The following is a 17,918-nucleotide window of genomic DNA, read 5'->3' on the forward strand; positions in this document are numbered from 1 at the left end:
GGAAGTGGTTTTCTAGCATCATCATCACCATCCATTTGAGAACTAAGGATGTTGTCCATGCAGCCTCCTTTCTCCACAACCAGATCAATGGAAACAAATACTGTGCTCCATACATGAGGTCCTGCTTCTGTTGGCAGTGGTCCTTCAGCTTTCAGCATAGATACCTTTCAAATCACAGTAAAAGACTTTAGTTCAGACATGATAGATCAGTTTATCACATACATAAACCAGCTGTCAGGATAATTGCATGAATGTGTACTTTAGTTGAGAAATATTGTGTTTGCACTTACAGTATCAAATGAATGAACTGCTACATGTTAATGAACAGAACTTCTACATAGAGAATCTAACGTGTGCCTTTTGTGCAGGAAAACACAATAATAACGTCGGTACCTTAACATTAGTTATATGCACATTTTAGTTGGGCTTTTAACATTATATTCAAACATGTATTAACACCTCTAGAGTAAACACAGGTCACCATCCCGGCGGAGCCCGGTCCTGTTAGCATAGAAAACGCTTGGTAATCAGCTAGCGCTAGCTAGCCAGCTGGGTTAGCAAGGTGCATTCCTAATTTATCTACACTACGATATCAATTGGAAATTGGGATGCTAATTTTGGCTAGCGAAAACACACTTAAGCTAAAAATAAAATGTACTTACCGTATAATCTGAACAGGCGATTCCTTAGAGTGTCTTTTGGTTCAACCAGCAGCTGAACAATGCTGACATTTTAGGTGAACAAAAAGTTAAAACTAATTTTCACGAACTGAAAAAACGATGGAAGGTCTGTGTAACTGTATGTGGAAAATTCCAGGACGAAAACACTACACCCAAAAAACAAGTTCACGGCTAATTCAACATCGTTGGTTCTGTGAGAAGGGACTGCTCTTGATTGACAAGTGACATGTGTCAATCATACGTTAGCCACGCCCCAATGCATACCCTACTTTATCGTCTATTTTAAATTAAATGAGACTATAATTCTAAAAATGAACATCATGTTGTATTGAAGAAGACTTGAAACTAGCGATTGAGACCATAAACTTGTTATGAAAATGTCTACTGGGGTCATAAACCAAGTGAGAAGTAGGGTCATTTTCTCTTAGACTTCCTTACAATTGGATTTCTTTTTGCAACCAGTGGTGTCGCCCCCTGATGGTCATTCGATAGAATGCAGGTTTAAGGCACTTCCGCATTGGCTTCCGCGTCGACATCCATTTTTATATACAGTTTATGGTTGTGACACGTGGAGGCACATTTTAAAACCAGGTGTGAACAGACGTACTTAGAGATGACCACTTTTTTCTAAGTGGTGAGGCAATTTAAGAAAGGTCTTAGCTGCTAAAGACTGAGGAAATATGTAGGAAACTGTGGTACAGTGTCACATTGTAATATTTCCAAATAAGCGGTTTTGGGGTGCAAATTATATCTTACATTTAACTGCTAATACTTTTTAAAGCAGGTATGACTTTGTTTAAAGCTTCAGTAGGCAATCATTTTTTGTCTTATTTGCTGAATCTGTCACTATATTCTGATAGTAGTACATGAAGAAGGTAATTTTGGAAAAAATCCAGCTCCTCTAGCTCCACCTACAGCTTGTAATGTGATTTGCAAAAATTCACCGCTCCCGGGTTCAATACCACCAAACAGACCTAGGGGGAGTGTTGACTGACTGTCAATAACAGCTTGTGCACACACTGCAGGCAGGTTTGGCCCCCACCTCCCTCGCGCACACCAGATGCACTTACTTCATGGCTCTTGCTTGTACCCATCCGTTGGCGTGTAGAAGCAGCTGAGGGGATGTACTCTTCTTCTGAGGCCTGTCCCTCGGTCTCAAAACTTTATACACATCAACAGGAAAAAATGTCACATTTATCAAAGTGCCAGTGAGTAATACGCTGCAATGAATGCTAACTGTTACTTATCGGTAACCTAGGCTATGTAAAAAAGCTGTACTTTCAGAAAAATTGCAACCTTACTTTTATCCCAAAGTTGAATCTTGCTAAATAAACAAACATTGAGTCTTACCTAAAATATAAAGTCAATATCTAACATTATCTGAGAGTAGAATAGGCTAGTTCTTACTTCCATGTGTTCCATACTTTCTGGCGTCTCCAGTTGCTGTGGATACTGTGCCTGTGCATCCAAGCTAAGATGCATGCACGCTCTCTGGTGTGCACTGAAGTCGGAGGAGGGACTTGGGAGACAGTTTTGGAGCTCGGCGGAAAGTAGGGAAGGAACCTGAAACTTGTGTCTGTTCAAATTTTATGCCTGTCCTGGATTTTTGCAAGCCTGCAAACTGCTGCTTTAATCTATGCATACATTGAGAATAATATGTTGCAGAGGTAGTAGTATTAATATAATTTAGAGTGATAGGGAAACGTCCAAAGGGAAGGAATCTTTGTATGTAGTATCTAGGTCTGCATAAAAAGCCATGATCTGAATTCCTCACTATCATTAAAAGGCTACTTCAAGCTGATATGGAGCTAAATGCATTATGACAGAAATATTTAATTTTGTACCCCACAAACCTGTTTGGTGCAGCTGAAATGCCTGATGTGATTTTAACTGTAATACATGCACACATGAAGCCAAATAAGATACAGGAAAAACGATAAAGGACACCTCTTGAGGCCTTCAATTAAAAATTGATGTCATGCTCTGGTGAGCTCTTTGCTGTATCTGCTGAATATTTAATAAATAGCCTGACTTTTTTTTTTAACATTGGCACCATTATGTTGCCCTGGGTATATGGGACAGAAAGACACTCTCCACTAGTTCCTGTCTGACAATGCAGATGTCTGGGAGAAAAGAGGAAGCCACACCAGAAGAAACAGGGTTGAGGAAAAGGGAAGGTGGGTAATCATGTTGACTGCCTGCACTGTAAGAAATGATTCTGTGGTCATGTAGATTTGAATTAATGCATTAGGTAAAATGTATTCAATATAATTGTATGTTTGATTTAGAGGCCAATATTTAATTAAATTTCAAATAAAAATGTTTGGAAAAAAATCCACCCATTTTAGTTAAATGAAACTTAAACATTGTGTTTATCTAAGCCCAAATAGAGAGAATATTGAGTGAATTCAAATTAATGTAATAAGGCTAATTTTAATTGAAAAGCACTTCCTGTCTATTTCTTTTGGGTTTTTTGTTTTGTTTTGTTTTGAACGCAGCAGGCTATCAACTCCACAAGACATTTGAAGAGAGTACAAGACAGTGAATGTCTTCTTCGACATTGCTCATCTTGCAGAATTTAACTGGCTGACTAAGGTAAGAAAACTTATTTCGTTATCACTGGGTTAGTAAGAAGAACGCATGTAGTGGTATGATGCGCTGTAATAAGAATGTATCGAAGGCTAACTTTTACTTTTATTTTGAAGGATACGGGTTAACATCCGTGTCCTTGCGTGTTGATATACGCTGTCCTCGGTAAGTTTTTATGGAATTGCATAAATAAGTACACTGGGTTTAATGTTAAGGTTAGACACATTTCCATAAAGAGGAATATTGGGGGTTATTGCTGGAAGAGCATCTTATATTTCGGACGGCACTTGACGCACTTCCGTTAGTCTTCCCGGGCAGGTAACGTGAGTTATCTCTGTTGTTTCGCTGTTGTGTTGCAACTTGCAAATGTGAAGGTAACGGACCAAGACACATGTGAAGTCGGTCTGTTAACAATGATACGTTTTCGAGTCGCAATTTTATTTCTCTTTCTGTATAAAACTGTTAATTTAAGTGTGGAAATGTGGGGGGGGCTTAACATGGCACAAACTTTCTCACTTTACAGCTAAACAGTAGACTAAAAATCTGATTAGCGGTGTTTAGTTTCATAGTTGCCTAATTGTTAGTATCGTGAGCCAACCAGCCACCGAACTCCATTGGAAAAATCGGCAATTTAACATGAAGATGAATGGTGATGAACGGCTGGTTAACTAGTCATTTAAGTAACATTTTTACTGAAATAAGTCCACATTTACCCAAAAATATCTGCCGAATAAAACAGTGGCTCCTGCTGTTGAATGTTGCTCGTCGTCGTCCTTTGAATTTGTGTAATTTTTATTGGGGAATTCTTCATGAATTTGGGCTTAGAGGCTGTAGTTGTGTGCTTTCGGCGCCTTCAGCGGACACCCCCCACCCGTGTCTCAGAGCAGTTTTTGTCTTTTAAAACGATTTTTTTTTTTTAAAGAAAGAAATCTTTAAACGTTTGTTGGGTGCACATTTTCGGTGGTTTGATAACTCAGAACATTGTTGCTCTACAGTCATACAGACACAGACAGAACACCTATAAAATCAGTCCATGAACGTTTTAGAGCTGCAATTATATTACATTATTGTATATATATTATAATTATATTATATTGGGGTTGGTGTTTGTATTAGTGTTGGTGAAAATTTTCAATTATCATCTACTCCTTCTCCCTCATGAAAAATCCTAGGATCTTATAGGATAGCATATATTTTCATTCATTCATTTCATCGACAGCAGGGATGATTTCCATTTTAATTAGGTAACTTTTCTCAATTATGATTGAGTTATAATTTGTAATTCCTGTTAAGAGATAAATGTAAATGTTAAAATAATGACCCTGCAATTGATTGCGTCCTGAATTTGCCTTTGATTTGAATTTGATCAAAGAGCTTGTGTTTTTTTTAAAAGACTACTTTACTAGTTTAATATGATTTTTCCACAAAAAAGTTAAATAATATCATTAAAATCCTTAAAATGACATAAACTCATTGTCACTCATTAAAGAATCCAGGATTTATAAGTTGTAAATGTTATACATGAATTAATTTCATTTTTCACATGGGGATGATTTTCATGTGCAGAAATGTGAAGCTGGAAAGCACTTCTCATATCTAAAACTTTGTGTTTTCCTTAGGTGCCGCGAAATGAGATGGCATTGTAAAGTCTGTGGATTCAGAGCGACAACCAAGGGTGATCTTCTGCAGCATTACAGACTACAGCACAGGACGTTTGAGATTGGAAATTCAGTACCTTGTCTCGATTATGATTGTCCATGCTCCTTTAAAACACTAAGTGCCCTCCGTACACATTTGTCAAGGTATCATGCAGAGGATGAAGCTAAGGGGCCAGGAGTAGTCCTCTCTTTCACATGTGTTATTTGCTCAGCTAAATATCAAACTGAAAAAGAATACTTCCGTCACTTCGGCAATCACCTAAGGAGTCATGAAACTGTAGAGTGTGTTTTTGTTGGATGTACATTTAAGACAAATATATATGGAACATTTTTTGTGCACAAAAGCAGAAAGCACAACCCTCATTCACTTGAAGACTTGAAGCAAGATGTCATTGGTGAATACCAAACTTTACAAAATGAAACTGATCTTTTAGTCCCAGTTGATAGTGATCAGGATGATGCCAGTATAAATCCTCCAGTGGATATATCAAATGAAATTCACCAAAGAATTGGCTCACTTCTCTTAAAGTTGGAAAGTGTGCACAACGTTTCTGGTAAATGTATTGATGATTTGGTGGAGGAGCTTCATTTTATATATACCGCTTCTGCTCCAGTAATTCGTCAGCTTGTCGATGCAACTTTGAAGAAGAATAATTGTGTTGTGGAGGAGGACATTGTGAAAGAATTGGTGGAGGAACTATGCAAGTCACACCCTACAAGCAAGGCACTGGGAGAAGATGGGCCCTTTGGTTCTGTTTATCTGAGAAGGCAGTATTTCAAGACACAGTTTGAATTTGTCCAGCCAGTAGAGTACATCCTTGATTCGCAGGAGAATCTCAGCTTTCAATATGTGCCCCTTCTTCAGACCTTGGAGCATATATTAACCAATAAGGATATTGCACATGAGGTTTTGAAAAAAACAAACTCATCTACTGAGTATAAATCATTTCAAGACGGGAAAAATTTCAAACAAAATCCATTTTTTGCTGTTGACGAACCAAGAATAGCGTTAATTCTGCGTTAATGTTGATGATTTTGAGGTTTGCAACCCGTTAGGGACATCACGTAAGAAACACAAGATCACCGCTGTTTATTGGATCCTGGCAAATGTACCATCTGGACTGCGCTCTACTCTTTCTGCAATAAACTTGGCCATGTTAAAAGATTCGGCTATGATTTTGTTTTAGAGCCTCTCTTGAAAGATCTGTCTGTCTTGGAACAAGAAGGAGTTTTTGTTGCCTGTGCCGGAAAGAACATAAAAGGGACAGTATATTGTGTGGCGGCAGATAATCTTGGTGCACACTCTCTTGGTGGACTTGTTGAAAACTTCATTGGTCCTTACATTTGCAGGTTCTGCTTAGGATCTCACTCTGAATACTCTCAAAAGGAGGTACGCTGTGGGGAATTTCCACCTCGCACAGAAGAAACCCATAAGCTGCATCTCAAAACTGTAGAAGATGACCCCACCTTGCCTCATTGCTATGGAGTCAAGAAAGCCTGCCCACTGACTAAGAAGCAGAGTCACTTCAGCTTTGTTAGGGGTTACCCTCCTGACATACTCCATGATCTGTTTGAAGGCATTGTCCCTTCAGAATTGGCACACTGTCTGAATACTTTCATTAAGAACAAATATTTAACATTATCAGAACTTAATGACTTAATAAAGCAGTTTCCGTTTAAGTTTACAGACAATCTTGACCGCCCTCAGTCCATCCCAGTAAATTTTGGTAGTCGTGGTACTATAGGAGGAAATGCTCATGAGAACTGGGCACTCATAAGGTCACTGCCACTAATCATTGGCGCAAGGATACCCTCTGATGATCCAGCGTGGCAAATTCTTATGACCCTTAAGGACATTGTAGAGCTCTCTGTGGCCCCTCTCCACTCCGTTGAAAGTGTTGCTTATCTTGACCTAAAAATATCTGAGCATCGTCACAGATTGCAAGAAGTTTTCCCTCATTTCAGATTGACACCCAAACACCATTTTTTTGGAGCACTATCCTGCGCTCATAGATGCCTTTGGTCCTCTAGTTGGTCTGTGGACTATGCGCTTTGAGGCCAAGCATAAGTTCTTCATGCGTGTTGTGAGGTTCTCAAGCAATTTCAAGAATGTCTTGCTGTCACTTTCAACAAAACATCAGCTGATGATGGCTTACAATTGGCAAAGAAATATGGCTAAGCCTGCCCTGGTAATCAGTAAAGTGTCATCTTTGCCTTTGGAAGTACTGCATGTTGACATCCAGGAGTCTGTGAAGAAACTGTTCCCACAGCTAACAAGTGTACAGTTGTCGAACACCGTGACATACCATGGAACAAGGTGTTCAGCTGGGATGATCTTGACGTATGGTTCTACAGGAGGGCTCCCAGACTTTGTAGAGATCATACAGATGTTGAGCTTGGAAAGCAGTCTTTACTTCATTGTCAAGAAACTCAATGCTTGGTACCTGGAACACCTCAGATCTTTTCTGTTGGAAACCTGTAAGGAAGTGAATCTTGTCCATCACCTCAGCCTTCAAGATGTCTATCCACTTGCATCTTACAGACTTGCAGGATTGCACGTGGTTACACTGAAACGTTACATTTGTTGTACATTTTAGAATCTATCTTTCCCTCTATCATAAACTTTAGATTGTTGGTGATTTTGTGAATTAGCCCATTTCCAAAAAAATAGCTGACCACACATCACTTGTTTTCAGAGGGTTTGAGAATGTTTGTGCTTAATGTAGTTATAACCTTTACTTTTTTAAAGATTATTTTCTTCTCACTAGGCCACCTGACATGGATTCAGCAGTGCTCCGGGTCATCTTTGGTCACAGAATAGAGAAACTGACTCTCCCATCCGGAATACCAGGGACTATAGAGGAGCTGAACTCGGCCGTCAAGCAGACATTAAAATCCCAGACAACTTCAGCCTGCAGTATTTAGATCCAGATTTTGAGGACTTTCTTACTCTGAACTCCACTGCTGAAATTACACACAAAGCCACAATTAAGGTTGTGACAATCGAACCAGTTGTTCTCGATTTGTATCCAGTACCACACAATGACAGCTACAATGAAAGTTTCACCTCAGAGCAATCCAATGATCCTGCCTCCACAAGTTCTACTGCACAAGACTCTTATGACTCATGTGATTCATCATCTGTAAGCTCAGCCACCATGTCATCAAGCAGCAGCCTACAAAAGAAACAATGGCCAACTGAATTCATTATTCCACAATTCTCTGTTGAAACCGAAATGATTCTTGAAAGAGCCAATGAAGTTTACAGAAAAGAGGGCACACTGCTGACAACCCCAAACATCAAGTCAGACATACTTGAAAAGCTAGCTCAGTCCATTTATACATACACTCCCTATCTATCGCTCCAGAATCGTCTTTCTGTCGCTGAAGCACTTATCAAGGCACACCCATGTCTGAAGGATCCAGGGAGCTCTGCAGGTGTCATTGGATGGCAGAATAGCATTAAATACAAGATGGCTAACTACAGAACAAAGCTAAGAGGCCTTGGTATCCCAGATGTTACATGCAATGCTCTGAAACACAAACTCCCTGCTGACAGGAAGTCTGCAAAAAACGTGAAAAAAGCAAAAAGAGCAGAGGTCAATTATCTGCCACCCTACACAGCTGGTGAAAATGAACAGAGCTTGGAGAAAGTAAGGGAAGAGCTGGTCACCAAGTCAAAAAAGAAGAACAATGAAAAGATAGTCAAAGACAAAATGAACAAAACATTTGCCCTCAGACGACATGAAATCATCAATCAGTGTGCAACTGTTCGAGCCATGAAGGACCGCTGGCCTACCCTGTTTGATCCTTCTCAAGTAAGTTGGAATTTGTAACTCCTGTTAAGAGATAATGAGAATGTAAAAATGATGACCTTGTAAGGGATTGCTTCCAAATAATTTGTCAAATTGACTTCATTATGTATAAGAATACTTTTACTTGCTCTTACTGCCTCATTTGTTACCTTTGTGTTTCAGATCAATGCAGAATTTCAACGAACAACTACTGTACATCTGGAGCCGAAATTTATGTCTTCTTTAGACCGTCACACTCCCAAGCTACTGACACTATTTCGTGCCAAAGGAGGAGCACTTGGAAGAAGACTGGAGATCATAATGGAACCGCTGGCGGTCCAATACTTTTTTAAAATTAGAAGTAGCTTTATTCCATAAGATTTCCAAATGATATGAATAAGGACACAAACTGAAGGATAGACAGTTGTACTTCAGAAATTAGCTGCTGCCCTAATTTAATGAACTATTACTAACTATTCAGTGTGGCAATATTGAATACATGAAAAACTAATAACAGCTAATGCCTTTAATATACTGTTGCTGTTTTGATCAGAGACAAGGCAATTTTATTTTCATAGCCACTTTTTAAAAACAGTTTGTCTTAAAGGGCTTTACATAGTATCATGACAACATCCTCTGCCCTTAGACTGTCACATCCACTGAGACAACACTCCCAAGAAAACCCTTTTAACAGGGGAAAAAACAGGAGATACCTCAGTGTGAGCAACAGAGGAGGGATCCCTCACCCAGGATGGGGAGATGTGCAATAGATGTTGTATACAGACAAGAAAACAGTTTACAACATGGAATATGGGAAAACATGCAAATGGTTAATGAAGGCAGCTTCTGGTGGGAGGGAAAGCAGGGAGAGCAGGCCAGCTTAATGGGAGTACTGGATGGCAGACTGGGTCATGGACAGGGAGGGCAGGCCGGTTTAACAGCAGAGGAAAGGGGATGATGCAAGTAGCGGTTGGTGCAGAGGGATGGAGCTCTGGAGAGATCTGTAGAAACAGAGTGTGAGACACCAAGGCCAAACTACAAGGTGCAACAACATGACAATTCAAAATCTGCTAGATGAGAGGAAAGAAGGGGGAAAGGAGAGGAAACGAGAGGAAGTCCTCTCCCATTAGTGCTAGCTTTGGAGCGTCCAGTTCTAGTCAAAACAATGCAGCTTAGCTGCCCTGCTGTGTTTTTCTTATCCATCATCCCTCACTGTGAATGCTCCGGAGAATTCACTGTTGTATTCACACATGGGGTCATTCAGACATGACACGGACTTTGTACTATAGAGCTGTCAGGGTTAAATCCATTTAATGTCAGATTCATTTTCATATTTCATAGTCATATTTGTGCTCACACATTCAACTCCTCCAGGTGATGTCTTTATAATTTCAGGTGTACAGTGCATGTGTGAAAGGGGGTAATGGATAATCACGGAGTCATATACAGTACATTGTCTACTTAAAACCATTATGAAGCTGTGTCTTTTGGTCTGACGAAGCTTTATAAATGAAGTAAAGAAGGCATGTAAAGTACGATCAGAATTGATAGACATGATGGCCAAAACCCCAAAAATAGGATCCAGGTCGTACAAAAACAGATGTTTACATTTCTAAATTACAGAAACATCCAGTGATTTTTTTTATTTTTTATTTTTTTGGTGAATGACTTATCAGTTGTTGCATTCCTCCCCAGGATTTAGTGCTGTCTCCGGTTGAGAGGACCAGAGAGGTTGTCCTTCAGTGTCTTATAGAATACCTTGGAGAGCAATGGGGACATCTCATCAAAGAATTCAACGTAGGTGACATTAATTTGCATTAACTTATTTCAAGGACCATATTTCCTTAATTCCTCATATAGGTGCTGTTGTCAAGTAAATTGACACAGATCTGAGACCTTTGTTTTTTGCTTCAGTGCTCTTCATCATAGATTCTCCAAATCTCTGAACTCAACTAGAGGGATGAACACTATTCTTCCACATGATACTGTACATAGAGAGGGATACAATAGTAGAACAGCATTAAGCCCTCATTACAATGGAAGAACAATTGTGGACTATAAACATGTCACATGTAGAAAAGAAAACAGAACGATTTGAGACCAAGCCCTCTGAGGAAATAAAATGTAATAAAACAGATTTATAAGCTATGAAAATAATAATGAATGTATTGTCTAGTAATGTGATATGTACGTTTTATACTAAGACACTTAAAATTTCATGTTGCAGGACACTGACAACTTGGAGGAACTTGAACAGCTCACAATGGCAATTATTGTGACTCCAAAGCCTGGAGCTTCTACAAGCAACAGCCCAAAGAACATTGCAGTCGTCATAGAGGGTGTAGAAGTCATCACAGGACTTGGAGATATTGCAAGGGCTTGCTCTGTCCTCCTTGGCTTGACCTACGCACTGAATCTCGATTATCCCAGACAGCTGAAGTACACCTTTGAGGTATTTCAGAAACTTTTCTTGGAACTGGATGATTCAAAGCTGTCAAACAAAGTCCAGTCCCTCAAGAGCAAACTTCTGGCTTGAAATGAGACTGTAGTTGCACTGGAGACTTTTGTGCTACAAAATGTCCAGCTTCTAAAGTGCTTGAGAATTGTACATTTGAAAGTGCAATGTTTGTAAATTAGCACTGATTTGGATGGTCCCACGAATGTCAGTGACATTTTAACTTTTGTTAGTTCAAAGTACAGATGTTTTTTACTGTACAAATTGTACTTTTATGATTTATGTTTTGGCACATATGGCACTTATGGAGGATTTTTCTTTAAGATCTATCGATCTAATTTAGTGGCTCAGTGAAGTGAGAAAGAATGGAAAACACATGTTTATGGACATATCAACATTCTGTAATATGGCATTTCTTCCTTTTTTTTTAATAGTTAAAGTCAGCATTTTGTCCTTTTCAAAGATCAGGTTTGAAATGTATGAGCAAACTTCTGGCTTGAAAACAAGACTGTAGTTGCAGTGTTGTGCTACATAATGTTCAGCGAGGGAATTGCACATTTGAAAGTGCTGCTATGTTTGTAAATTAGCACTGATTTGGACTCTGGTCAGTGTAAGTGACATTTCTATTGTGGTTAGTTGAAAGTACTAAATGTTTTTCACTCCGTACAAATAGTTTTGGTACATGCACTTCTGGAGGATTATCATTATTGATCCAATTTAGTGACTAAGTAAGGTGAGAAGGCATGGAAACACATGTTTATGGACATCACACAAGTGAATTGTTAATAAAAGTGTTATTTGAGTATTTGTTGAGTTCTGTACTTTCTGGGCCATAGACTAGTTATTCCTAAGAAAGCAGAATGTTTAGATTTAATTAATTGCATTTAATAAATTCAAATTAATGCACTGATAAATGTAGATGATTATTACTCAATTATATATCATTGATCTGTAGAATTAAATTATTTTTTATTAGTACTATTTACACATTATGGAAATTTATCTTTTTCAAATTAACTCAATATTTTTGTTTAGATTATAATTAATTCTGTAACCATTTTCTATTCAGATCTACTCATATTAAATGGATAACTATTAATGGTTTAATATAATTAATTTTTACTCAATACCAAACATTGTGAAATTTAATTAATAATATTACTTGTAATCTGTTGCCTCATTTTTATTGAGTAGATATGGTGTATCTTTTCTTACAGTGTGGTGAAAAAACCAAAACAGAAGCATGTAAGTAGAGAAGAAACTGTTATAAGAATGCATTTAGAAATGAATATATTTACTCCTGTTGTTCAGTGACACAGAGATAAATAGGGACCTGCCATGCAATCTAATCAAATCAAAAAAGATAAAAGTCTAAGAGAAAGTGTATGAGAGAGGATAACAGGAAGGAGGGAGTAACAGATGACAGTTTGCGAAAGCAGTGCTAAAAAGACCCAGACAGCAAGAAAAACATAGAAAGACAATCAACAACAATGTCACAAGGTCCAAGGACTTGTTTTGTCTTTGTGAGAATCAGAGAGAGGAGGAGGAGGAAGGAGCCAGGTACTGCATGTGTGAAAGCGAGTGAAAGACAGGGATGAAATCTGTGTTACTGCTGATGTTGCTGGTGTGTGTGTATGTGTGTGACAGAGGCTGGAGTGACTCAAGGGAAAAAGAACATCAACTCAGCCTCAACAAATCCCTTTCATGTGTGAATGGGGGTGTGCATCTGTCTCCTTGTTATCACCACGCACTGGCGTATATTGCTTTCTCTGCACTGGCCGACTCTTTAACTGACAGTGTCTGCAGCACAGCTTTGGACGGCTTTCCTCAGCCTGCTTCTCCCATCTAAACTGATTTGAATAAAGGTGAAAAGTAAATGGCTGAAATAATGCTCAGTGTTTTTGACCTGACGTGTGTAAGCATTTAAATATTTTTACCACATATGAGCCTTAAATTTTGATTAATCAAAAGGAGGAATTACAGACAAGTTATATCAGCTTGACAATATACATTTTTTTCCAAAATCAAGCGTCCAAGCTGACTATTAGGAATGATCCCTCTTGTGATTTAAAATGTTTTCACTTAAATGTTTTAAGAAATGTCATGAATCAGTGAAATTATCTATTGGAGGGCAATTTTCCTATCAAAACTAAAGGGAACAGCCACCCTAAAAGTGAATTTACATGGTAACATCCTAATGATTCAGGAAATGAAAGTCAGTGTCTCACAACATCAATATCTAAAGCTTGAAATCCAAAAATTGAACTAATGATGTCATTGGCTTTCAGAGATCAGTCCTCTGACTAAACGAGTGACATCTGTGAAATAATACACTATTTTTTTTTCTTTGAGATGAAACATCAATGTGTAATTGAATAAGTGGAGCTACTGTGTATTGGTGTAGTAAACCTTAGAGCTGTGAATCAAATAATGTGTACATTTATATCAGTGAAATCACCACTACTGCCTTAAAATTGAAAACTTAAACCTGTTTGGTGGAGTATCAGACAGGGAGCACTGAAACTCAGTTTAAAGGGCCAGTCACAGCAGAAAGTGATGCTGGATGTTCAGTGATACTCAGTTTATTGAGGAGAAATATTTGTAGCATTGACATCTGTCCCATAACTGTCTAAAAACCATGTGCCTCTTGTGTGGATCTTATAATCTGACAGAGGAGGTTAATCAGGGTTGCAGGGGGTTGGGAGGGGCAACTGGTTTCCATTTTGTATTCCCAGTTCAAATTTTTCTTTCAACAATATCCTTAACACAAATGTTAGCTCTTGTCTCTATTAGTCTTTTCTTCTACTGAAGTTAGCATGCTAACCAGCTACCCCGGCCCATCTCACCACTTTATGATAGTGACTCACTTCCAATCTGTCCTGAAGATGTAGCTGCTCAGAGGATGTATTATAACATCTTGTCTTTTAAACACAATGATGGCCGAAGCTCTTCAACCAACATCATCACCATCCACTCCCAGCAGACACCTGCAGAGAGAACTTACAAACAGCTCCTTTAACTTAGTTTCTGATATATCACATTCTGTCTGTCAGTTTGGCATGATGGATGGTTCTAAATACAACAATACCCATGTGCCTTGGCTGCCATTGTTATGGAGAGGAAGCTGGTTATAGGAGTGAATCAGCAGTAGAGAATTTTAAACACTTGAATTTGTGAACAAAACATGGCTTCATATTTTCTGAATTCATCCAGAATCCAAGAATCCAAAAATTAACAAATTTAAAGTTTTAATCTGTTACTTTTCCACATTAAGATGTCTAAAAAATGACTAGACCTATGTTATATATTTTTTATGCCTCTGCACCAGCAACAGCCAGGGCTGGAGGCATATTGTTCTCGGGGGGTCCATCCATCTGTACATCCCATTCTTGTGGACACAATATCTAAGTGATGCCTTAATGGAACGTCTTTAAATTTGGCACAAACATTCACTTGGGCTCAAGGATGAACTGATTAGATTTTGGTGGTCAAAGGTCAAAGGTCAATGTCATGGTGACCTCACAAAACATAATTTTGGCCTTGTGAACCCAATATCCTGAGAACTCCTCAAGGGAATCCCTTCAAACTTGGCACAAATGCCCACTTGGACTCAATGACAAACTGATTAGATTTTGGTGGTCAAAGTTCAAAGGTCAAGATGAGTGTGACCTCACAAAACACTTTTAAGCCATTATTCAAGGCTTCCCACACCAATTATGACAAAATGGTTATTATTTTATATGCGTCTGGATACTAAGGATGTAATCTGAAACTAGTTGCGGAGGCATACAACTGTGAGGTGTTCATTCTAATTTGAGTTGTGTACTTATGTGATCTCAAATTTTTCCAGCAATTCTTAAAGAAATACATAATCTTAATATTGGTAATGGTCTGTTTCATTTGGTCGCCTATCAATAATGTCATATCCACTAACCATATTTAATGGCATTGTGGTTGCCTCCCAGAAGCTCTCTGTTCCCTTTAAGTTCAGCACTGTTAAGACTGCTTCCTATGATAAGTGTTGTCAAAGTTCACCAAAGAGCACCTCCACATGAAAGATTTATGCAGATTTACTTCATGCCTGCATGTGAATCCAGTGATCAACTAGTTTCACTATGCAATTCAGCTGCTATAAATTCAATTTATATTTACATTGGGTCCAATGATGCATGGGTTCTCTGTCCGCAGGAAAATAAAAGCAAAGCTCAAAATCCAGCATTTATTCATTTATTTATTTATGGAGTAGTGATGCTGGTGTGATTTGATAGTTCATGTGACTTAGTCTGTAAGAGATATATTAAAGCAAAATGGTCAGACAGACATAAAGTATGTTGACTTATATAATCCCTAGTGTGGGTCAAGCTTAAAAGAATTCTAAATCCTACTCTTCCCATAATGCACCCCAACTGCAGCATTCTTGTGGCCTATAATTTTTTGCAGTGTAGTACTGCCACCAACAACTTTTTTATAATCAAAGAAATGCTTAATGATAGAGAGTTCATCAGCTGTCACAGAAAATTATCATTACTGATCCACATCAGAAGACTGCTCCACAGCTGCAAAGATATTAATTGACATAGTCATTAGGCTGACTTATTCTTCAGTGAGGACAGTGATTTTTAAAGGTTTAGCATCAGTTATGCATCTGTATAATACAGTTTATCGCTCTTAATCTTTCCAACTCAGTGCTTTGTCTCTCTCTCTATCTCTCCCTTGCTCCCTATCTTTTTTTTCTGGAACAATGAAATGTCAGTAGCTTACATAAGCGCAAGCATAGAGCGAGGGGAACTAAGCCTTTTTAAAGTGTGATGACTGTAATGGCATTTGTTATGATTCACCCAAATGCTGTCATTGATTATACAAATTGAATAGCAATGTAGAAAAAGAAATATTTATGTTCACAACAGAGTTCCAGCCCCTCCCCCAAGACAAACATATCTACTGTACTTAACACTAACTCAGACACACAGACACTAAAGGCTGCCAAATGACAACTGAGATCTGGGGCAGTTTCCTCGCAGGCACAGACGCCTGTACACAGCCAGATGAGGTCCTTTATCTAGCCAAGTATGTGGTTACCACGTGACCCTTGTCTCTCTCTCCATCACCACCAATGAAAATGCTGGAAAGCTCTGGGGAAAGGGGACTTGTCCTGAAGGCATTTAGAGGAATGCCATGTGTTTTCACCCCAAACAGAGGATGCACAACTGATTCAGCTTCGGCTTCAGAAGTTATCTTGATACTCTGGTGTGGTAATAAAATACACAAGAAGAGACAAACAGATGAGGTTGTTTAATGTCTGTCTATAGGCTGTGTTTACCTTAGTCTGATTTAGGTTTAGGAGCTATTAAGAGCAGCGCACAAAGCTTGGGGGCTTTATTGCCCAGATGATTACATAGACTCACTGACTCTCTTTTTAAGTTCCAATGTGGACGCTCTGAGTGTTGTTACGTGATATGTAAATGTACACATTATCTTCTCTCTGTCACTATTTATAATTCAAGGAGCAGTTCAACATTTTACAAAACATTGATTTTTTGCCTGCCATCATTTGCAGGTGGTTTTGTCAGCTGTAAATCAGTTTGGGTTTAATCAAAACTTGTTTGCTGCTGTGTCAATATGTGTCTCAGTTATGCTGGTTGTAGAAAATCTCTCCCTGGCAGAGAAGAGAGAAGAGGGCTATGTCCAGATTTAGGGCTGCCTGCTGAGGTAATAAGAGAATGGATTGGATCTTTTTCAGTCACCCCCTCCACAGCATTGTACTGCCTGCACCCAGTATCAGAGCAGCCTCAGTGCTGCTATATGATGATCTATATACTCTATGATCTGCTACAATATGCAGACTATGTAATCCAATATCATTTACAGTGGATATGCACTTGTCATATATAGGTCAGTGGCTTCTGTCTGGTCCCTGCACATCTGGTTATGCCAACTGTATCAAGTGATTGTCTGTTGCCATGGAAATGAAAACTGAGCTGGCAGTTTTTGGGTTTCTAGAAAGATGTGCACGTGCAGTAAAGCACCTATTGAGATGCAGGCAAAACTAATGGGCTATCTTAACAGGATAATAGCTACAGAGATAATAAGCCCCTTCCTCTTTCCTTCTTCCTGTTGATACCAGACTGTTTCTCGTCTTCACACTACACAGCCTCATGGGCTGAAGCACAACACACAAAAAACTAGATGATGATATCTTCCCTGCCATGCATTACTTAAGGGAAAGTGATTATTGAAAATGTAGATATTGTTTGCCTACAGCAGTGTTATTTCTCTCTAAGATTCTGACAGTGGTGTCAAGCACTGTACTTAAAATCTGTATTTCACATTCGACTTCTATGCTACCTACTATTCATAAAGGCCATATACCAGGGCACAAAGGTCAGTGAGTAAATTGATGCCTACAAATAAATAACTTGACTTTCTGTTAAGAAAACAAGACTAGGTCCAAAGTTAGTAGTAGTATATGTCTGGACCGCCTATGGTAAAATCTGGATTTTATAACTGCAACGTCATCTGACAAAATCACCAAACACATAAATTAAAGACGAAGACTGAACTGTGATATCAGCTATACTTACCTATAAAATGAGACACAGTATCTTTCTTATGTAGTCTCTCACACAGAGCACTGCCTCTGTCTGAATCCAGAACAGTTTAGTTTTTTTATCTCAACTCCAGAATGTAACAGAGATAGGTCTTTATTTTTAACTCCCTCTGTTTGAAATGTAGAATTGGTCAA

General features: G+C 38.6%; 1 protein-coding gene and 2 long non-coding RNA genes across 4 annotated transcripts in view; all 3 read left to right on the forward strand.

The window, feature by feature from the left end:
• LOC139620284 (uncharacterized) overlaps positions 1–17,918 on the forward strand; it is a 266,597-nt gene that overhangs the window by 173,360 nt on the left and 75,319 nt on the right. The gene's annotated exons all lie outside the window — the stretch shown is intronic.
• LOC139620271 (uncharacterized) lies at positions 2,727–8,520 on the forward strand. 2 transcript variants are annotated; one of them, XR_011690784.1, is made up of 4 exons: positions 2,727–2,857; positions 3,179–3,275; positions 4,889–4,944; positions 7,696–8,520. XR_011690784.1 is itself a non-coding variant. In XM_071475630.1 (3 exons), exon 3 carries the CDS (start codon positions 4,899–4,901, stop codon positions 5,949–5,951), a length of 1,053 nt encoding a protein of 350 aa, XP_071331731.1. In that variant the 5' UTR covers positions 2,727–2,857; positions 3,179–3,275; positions 4,889–4,898; the 3' UTR covers positions 5,952–6,077. The 2 variants fall into 2 exon arrangements, 1 of the variants encoding a protein (XP_071331731.1); XM_071475630.1 differs by lacking the exon at positions 7,696–8,520 and having other exon boundaries at positions 4,889–6,077.
• LOC139619923 (uncharacterized) lies at positions 8,808–12,067 on the forward strand. The gene is made up of 3 exons (XR_011690692.1): positions 8,808–9,057; positions 10,417–10,518; positions 10,949–12,067. It is a non-coding gene; the product is annotated as an uncharacterized lncRNA (long non-coding RNA).

This window comes from Trachinotus anak, unplaced genomic scaffold (assembly GCF_046630095.1).
Source record: "Trachinotus anak isolate AG129_WGS33_773 ecotype Australia unplaced genomic scaffold, CSIRO_AGI_Tana_v1 ptg000004l, whole genome shotgun sequence".
NCBI classification, from domain to species: domain Eukaryota; kingdom Metazoa; phylum Chordata; class Actinopteri; order Carangiformes; family Carangidae; genus Trachinotus; species Trachinotus anak.

What these genes read in the sequence shown, in the direction of transcription:
- LOC139620271 (XM_071475630.1), top strand. Translation starts at nt 4,899, where the DNA reads ATGAGATGGCATTGTAAAGTCTGTGGATTCAGAGCGACAACCAAGGGT.